Source organism: Pagrus major, chromosome 20, assembly GCF_040436345.1.
Source record: "Pagrus major chromosome 20, Pma_NU_1.0".
Taxonomy (NCBI): domain Eukaryota; kingdom Metazoa; phylum Chordata; class Actinopteri; order Spariformes; family Sparidae; genus Pagrus; species Pagrus major.
The window spans coordinates 23,245,091-23,252,292 of record NC_133234.1 but is presented as its reverse complement, the minus strand read 5'-3'; the positions used below and the strand labels follow the sequence as shown (position 1 = coordinate 23,252,292).

At 40.8% G+C, this 7,202-nt stretch overlaps 1 protein-coding gene across 1 annotated transcript; it reads left to right on the top strand.

Moving 5' to 3' along the window:
* The first annotated feature begins 719 nt into the window (after positions 1 to 719).
* On the top strand, positions 720 to 6,703 carry tmem106a (transmembrane protein 106A). Its single transcript, XM_073490340.1, has 8 exons — positions 720 to 858; positions 2,532 to 2,693; positions 2,820 to 2,883; positions 2,974 to 3,127; positions 4,801 to 4,944; positions 5,028 to 5,071; positions 5,186 to 5,239; positions 6,176 to 6,703. The coding sequence occupies exons 2-8, from the start codon at positions 2,537 to 2,539 to the stop codon at positions 6,282 to 6,284; spliced, it is 726 nt and encodes a 241-aa protein (XP_073346441.1). The 5' UTR covers positions 720 to 858; positions 2,532 to 2,536; the 3' UTR covers positions 6,285 to 6,703.
* Positions 6,704 to 7,202: the final 499 nt, after the last annotated feature.

Genomic DNA, 7,202 nt, shown 5'->3' with positions numbered 1-7,202 from the left:
CTTGTAAACGCTATACCACTCTCACAACTGTGCAGTAAATGTGAAGCTACAGCTAGCAGCTAGTTAGCTTAGCTAAGTACAAAGGATGGGTTTTTTAACTTTGGATCCTGTTTTTAATCTTTACGCTAAATTAAGCTAGCCAACAGCTGACCAGCTAAATAGCCTTCTCAACACACAATCATGGGAGTGTTAGCAATCAAAAGGGTAAAGCTAGCTTGGCCCTGTCCAAAGTACACTGCTAAAGCTAGCTAAAGTGATACAATATGTAAACTAGTGAGCTTTAATGATGTTGGTAGGTGTGTTTTTTAACTTTGGATGGAGCCAGGCTAGCTGCTTCCTCCTGTCTTTACGCTTAACAAAGCTAAGCTAAGCTAACAAACTGCTGGCACTAGCCTCAGGCATGCAAGTGTTATCAATTTTCGTCTTACTATCAGCAAAAAGTTTAAAAAATAAAAAATAAACAACAGGATCAACAGCGGGCACAAGATGAGCGCTGGTGGCCAAGAGGGGCCCAACATGTTTTTTTTTTTTGCCCCTGTGGCCTCAAAACATGTGAATCCGGCCCTGGTGGACTAAACATACACAGGATATCCATCTCAAAATGGCCTCATATTTAATGCTTCTTACACGTGGGTGAGTTATTTCAGACAAGTGTGTTAATTCTGACTAATAAAGGGAAGGAAAGTGAGTGAAAAGCAGCAGGCAGCTTCCTCCGACCTGTCACCCAGAGGAGGAGGAGGAAGTGATCCTCCCCCTGTCTTCTGCTGCTGTTCAAGCACGAGCGTCTCTTCATGAAGCTGCTGCACACTTAAACAGTAAAGAAGCTGTTTGGTGTCAACATCTGGACACAGCTGTCAGGTAAGAGCTCATTTTTAAAATCTTTCACTGTGAGCCGGATCATGCGGGATCAGCTGTCCCGCACATGTTCTGCAGAAGTGGCGGGACGTGTTTACTGTGACAGCAGGTGGAGATCTGAGTCTTAAACCATTAAAACACGGAAGTGTGTTTAAACTCTGTTGTTAAGGTTGTTTTAATGGATGTAAAAACAGCCTGGTGTCAAATATAGGTCACAGAGTAACAGCTGGAGCAAGTGCTCATATGTAAAATATAAATATATATAAATATTATATATAAAATAGCATTAGCCTGTAAGTGAGTGACACCAAAGTGATTAAAAGTTAAATAATTTCAAAGCTGTGTTTATATGTGATGTTTTGGGGTTAATGTCACAGCTGTGGGTGTTTAAGGTTGAGATAATCTACAGTAATGCAACATATTATTTATTATTATCATCAGCTGTTTGTTACAATAAATAAATCTTAATAAAAACTAATTGTTTGTTAGTTTTACAGCTGTCAGAAACATGTCATGGACCAGGAAGTACAATGTTTTTCTCGCAGGCCTCTGGTACAAAGTGCAAAGTCACGTGAAAGTGACTTGTACTCGAGTAAATGTACTTAGTTACATTCCATCATTGCAGACTGATGACTGAAGATGTCACAGGTGAATGTACCTGACTACTGACTCGGCCTTCAGTGTGAAAATATCCTCATTTTTTAAGTTTTACTAAAAGATAACTGCTTCAAGTTCAACTGTGCGGAGGACTGAACCTGCCAAAACCAGAAATAAAGAAAGAAGTGTAAGAATAAATACGTAAATAGATTAAAAACAATTAATAAATAATGGAAAATTAAACGGTAAAGTAAATAAATAGTTGATATAGAGGCAAATTAAAGCAGAAAAATCTATTTAGTCACATTTTAATAAATGAATTCATGCTGCCATTTATTCTCAATTATATTCTTGGAGCATTTAGTTGCATATTAATAATTTATTGAGCCATTCATACAGTTAAACAGCTAAAATAAGCAAACAAAACTAGTGTAGCTTCTTCACTGGAAAATGTGGAAGTTCAAATTTCAAAATAAAGCTATTTTTAATCCAGATGTCTAAACTTAAAGTATGTAAAACATGTCTTTGTTTTTATGCCAGGTTTAATGTGTAGACGACACAAGGTAAATAAATAAAGTTATGCGTCTGTACAATCTTTATTTATCACTACATTAAGACTAAGTTGCCGTAAAACGTGTAAACTTTGGTTCAGCTTTCACAAGTTTCCCGTCATTGTGAAAGTGGGATGATTCAGTGCTTCCAGGAATAAACTCCTCCATTAGACGTTGGTAAAATACCAAAGTAAGGCCTCATTATTCACTCACTGTGTATTTTATCCAACAGGAGGCGGGACGTACCGGCTGAGAAACGACACCGAGTCAGTCGTAATGTTAACGCCTTGCAAAGCAGTGTGATGTGCACTGTTGTATCCATAAAGTAGAGTCACTCCCGCACTGTGGACTCAAGAGTGAGCTTTTTATTGGCCTTATAAAGGTTTAGTGAGGGAGGCTGACTTTACACAGCAGGTCACTCAGGAGCCACTTCTAGTCTACATGCTGTCACCTGGCTGTTGAACTTGACGAGTGCACATTTTTGTGTGTTTTTCGTCTTTTGACTGGACTTTTCATCTCGATAAAAAGGTGTCATGGTCACGCCGGCCAAGAGCAGCAAACCCACCGAGGGACCTGAAGAGACGGAGAGGGTGAGCACGCTGAAGCAGTTCCCTACGTATGGCAGCATGAGTGGAAACCCGGCGGGGGACACCTGCCCCACCTGTCGCGGCACCGGGAGAATCCCCAGAGGTTGGGTTTTTTTTATCTTTTTCCCCAGCTTTTCATTTCTGTGCAGCTGAGCTCGCCACAAATTCACTTTCACATCATTTATGGTAACAGCAACATTATTTCCATCTGTCTTTCTTGTGTCGTCAGGACACAAGGACATGCTGGTGGCTGTGATACCGTGCAATGATGTCAGGCTGAAACCCAGACGCACGTAAGGGACATACATGTGTAGATTATGTTGGCAACAGTTGCACAATATGATTTAATATGCACAATGTTGCATGTTTGTGTTGCTTTTCAGGAAGCTGTACGTGTTCATCTCCATGGTCGTGTGTCTCTTCATCTGCTGTCTCATCCTCTTCTTCCTCTTCCCGCGGAGCGTCACCCTGTCGCCCGTGTCCGTGGAGAGGGTCATGGTCTACTTCAGGCCAGATACAGTCGACTTAGAGATCACAGTAAGGACGAGTAGTAACTGTAAATATAATAACCGACTGCGCGGTTGATTTGCATCATAACGATGTGTGAAATCAGCAAACGTGTCGTCTTCTGTTGTCATTTTCAACCATAACTGCAACACAAGGTTGTTTGGTGAAACGTGAATTAGGTTTCCAAACTAACGCTGATGAAAGAGTTGCTATTGATGAGATATGTCAGCATCAAGATGGAAACATTTTAAATAACTTCCTGAAAAAAGACAACTTGTATGTAAGCTAGTGTGTGATGCAGGGGTTTTCTCGTGATTTGGTCTTGGCCTTCGTGATGTGCATGGATCGCTCTGGTGTGTGTGGAAGGTAACCCAAGAAACTACGGGACAATCGTCTGAAAACACCACAACAGCAGCTACCTATGTGATCACAACAGGATCTGGCTTATTGTGCCTAACAAATGTGTAGCTTATGATAAAATAACTTGTGGGTCTACACAGGTTTTTAAAATGCAGGTCAACCCGCTAAATATCGCCTGTTGACCCAATTCCCACTTCCTGCAGCCCGTCTGTGATTTTTATCTGAAGCATTACGTTGTACGTCACGAATGCGCCAGAAACAGTTGCAAGAGAAGAGAAAACAACAACGGACTCGTTGTGAAAGAAGCGTCTGTAAAACGGTGGATAAACTCTTCTGAGCGGCACAACCCCTGCGATAACTCACAGCTGGGAGGTTGAGCTTTTTTGGCTTCAAAACACCACTGAGCAGCTTTCATAGGCATGAACACTGTGGCCAGTAATAAAACATCATTAACGGATCGCCCGGGTCTCACGTTTAGATCAAAGCTGAGCTGAGCCGAGGTGAAACAAACCCGTGTCTGCTGCAGAGTCAATTGACCCGGCTATAAATGTATAAATGCAGAGTGTTCACATTCCCATTGCATGCAAAAGCCCCATCTTAGCGGGTTTAAGCAGGTCTGACCAGTGGAAAAGGGATATGAAACGCAGTAGTGGTTCTGTAATCTCACCCACCGAACAGAAACCAAAGTGAAATAATATTAATCCTTATCTGGAGATACGCTAATATAATAGCGAATATAAGCTAAAACTGTATTAAATACTTTACGTAAAGCAACATTACGTAACTTTTTCACAGCTTTAAAATCATTTTGATGGGGCAGTGTCTGCTGGTCTGTGACATCTGAAGCCTTTCTGTCATTATGTTTCTGATAAACCTCGAAACTTCTTGAGTTTCTGTTCTGCTCTGTCTGTGTAGAGGCTGTAGTCAAACTTCCATCTGAGGACATATTACACACTTAATGTTAACCAAGTGTTCTGACTGAAGGATGTAAATAATAAAGAGACGACTGCATGCTACCACAATAACTCGAGAAAGAGGAAGAGAAGAGCCTGCGGGCCGCTGCTGTGTATCCCAAAATGACGAAGTAAAGCTTTAAGGAAAAGAAATAAAGTAGAGCTTTTAAAGAGTAAAACAATGTCAGAATAATAACTGAAAATGTAAGATTTATATTTTATCACCACTACAAAGTGTTAAATATCCTCCTGACCTTCGCTGAGCCGCCATCTTTTTACTGTGTCGATCACATGCTGCTGTGCTTGTAAAGGACAAAGTTCCCTGAGGCCATTAAATGATGGAAAGGTGAGTCGGTCACACCTGACGAGCTGCGTGTTTTCCTCTCCTAGAATCTCATCAACATCACCAACGAGAACTTCGTCCCGGTTCGGATCGTCAAGTTCTCGGGTCAGGGTCTGGTCAACAGAGCCGTCGTCGGGAAGATCAAGCAGATGAATATTACAAATTCCATCCCGTCCCGCTCGCAGAAATCGGTGAGTCTCACGCGGGATGATTCACATCTGTAAATATATTTGTCGGAGTGGATTCCTCACTCCTCTCTCTTCAACTTTTACAGTACAACATTCAGATCGAACTCTCCATCCTCGATTTTGGCATAAAGTAAGTTTGAAATAAACCTTAATGTGGTTTTTCCAACAGAAACATGGTGCGAGAATGATCTAATACTTCGGTCCTTGTCCTTGAATTCACGTTTTTTTTTCTTATCTCTTTCAGCAATTACTGCAAGTCGAGCACCATCAAGATTCACACGTTATTTCTGGAGCTGCAGTAAGTGTCAGTCACGATCGGAAATCAACAGAAGAGACAGGAAACTTGAACATATCTCAAAGCCACGGGGTGTTAAAGGCATCACTTTGTGCAGCACTGGGCTAAAAAAAACACAACCTGCAAAATAGTCTCGTCCTTATCTTAATATTATGTTGCGTTCAGTAACATCAGAACCTGCAGTCGTTTTGTATTGACCATATTAAAAAATAATTAAAACAACGATTCACACTTTTTTCCTTTTTGTAACAAGTCTTGTTCAGGGAGAAAGTCTCGCTCTGAAAGCTCGTCCCTCTGTGTGTAATAGTGATGCGCAGATCTCAGAACGTGGATCAGGCGGGACGGGTCACGGTTCTGATCAGTAGGTGGCGCAGGAGGGTCAAATATTGAGTGAGGAAAATATTACCTGCAGCGAGAAACAATCTGTGCGTCTCTGCAGTAACGTGCACATTTGCAAACGAAGAACAGTTTATAAACTTCATTATTTAAAAGTCCTGACTCGTGTTGATTAATGTTCTGTGTTCTTCTACACACACAGTCCAGATCTATTCAGTAAAAGTTCATCGCAAGTTCATTTGCTATTTGCACAACGTGGGCGCTGCTGGGCGTGAAAATGACAACTGTGTCGGTCTGAAATGAGCAACAACACTTAAAATAACGGCCTTAGATGGCGTAGGTCTAACAGCTGCCGGCTGAGGCGATTAATGGACCGGATCCAAAGCTTTTGATAAGTACGAATCATTTGCGGACTCAAACATGTAAATATGGAGCCCAGGTTTACAAATACTGGACTTCATTTTGTTTGTTTGGCAGACGAACACGTAGTCACATGAGTTCGTGTCACCCTGCTGCTTTAAAAACATTATGCAACCATGACAGAGCAGTTGTCTTCATCATCCGTCTCTAAAAATGTCTTTCTTCCCGTTTTGTTTTTCCCAGAATGACACTGAACATCTCGTACCTCTCTCACACGGAGCAGCTGTCTCTGGACACCTTCGAATATATCGACTGTGGCACCAACTCAACAATCCCACATCCTATGGGCTGATGATGAAATCCACATGAAAAGTGTGAAGTAATGAATATTCTGCTGCATGTCACGCTCATCTCTCTTCTGTGCGGGCTGTGAGAACGATAACCACTGTGGAAATGCATCTTATCTTATTCTGTATGTTGTTTTAGCATACCTGAAGACTTTAATCAAACCACTACGATGTTTTAAATTTAAAATATTGATGCTTCAAATACATTTATGTGTTTGCATGGATTGTTTTTTTGCTCTTATTTGTTAGAGATCCAACTGCAGATCTCTATTAGAGGGCAGGTTTTTATATGAAGACGTGTAAATTTCTCATTTTTGTTGTCAGGATGCCACGTATTGTGTAAATAGGATGTTAAACTCTTATCTGATCTGACTTCTCTTGTCTGTTCATCATTTGCACTTCATTAAAATGTGGCTCTTCCTCAGTTTGCTGCTACATTTCTAGACGCTGCACGTGTCTGTGACTGTTTGCCGCGAGCACATTTCGACTTTAGCTAAATTTATCCTCCTTGTGTTGATCCACCAAACAGAGAACGTCAAAGCAGCGTGAACACGGACAATAAACCTCCAAGTTTATACTGTAACCCATGAAAACACTGTAATTTCTCTATTGGCATGTTTTAGTTGTGTTTATTCAGCTTCTGAGATATCAAAACATTGAAAAGTTGCTTTTAAAAACTCAGGAGCAGCTCATATTTCCAGCAAAGGTTCTCCCAATTACTCTGGATCATCCTCAAAACAAACCGTCAACAACATATTTTTTAAGCAGGCTGAAAAACTTTAGATAACTTCGGCTGGAGTTCGAAGTTGATTCTGCATCTTTAAAAGCTTCTTTTTCGCCTGAAACACAAACAACTGATTATTTATTTAAGTAAAGCTAAAGATAAGAAAGATGGTAGGACATTAAAAAGCCAAAATTAGTAA

What these genes read in the sequence shown, in the direction of transcription:
- tmem106a (XM_073490340.1), top strand. Translation starts at nt 2,537, where the DNA reads ATGGTCACGCCGGCCAAGAGCAGCAAACCCACCGAGGGACCTGAAGAG. An exon ending in CACCGGGAGAATCCCCAGAG is followed by an intron (nt 2,694 to 2,819) that starts GTTGGGTTTTTT and finishes TTGTGTCGTCAG; the next exon opens with GACACAAGGACATGCTGGTG. An exon ending in AGGCTGAAACCCAGACGCAC is followed by an intron (nt 2,884 to 2,973) that starts GTAAGGGACATA and finishes GTTGCTTTTCAG; the next exon opens with GAAGCTGTACGTGTTCATCT.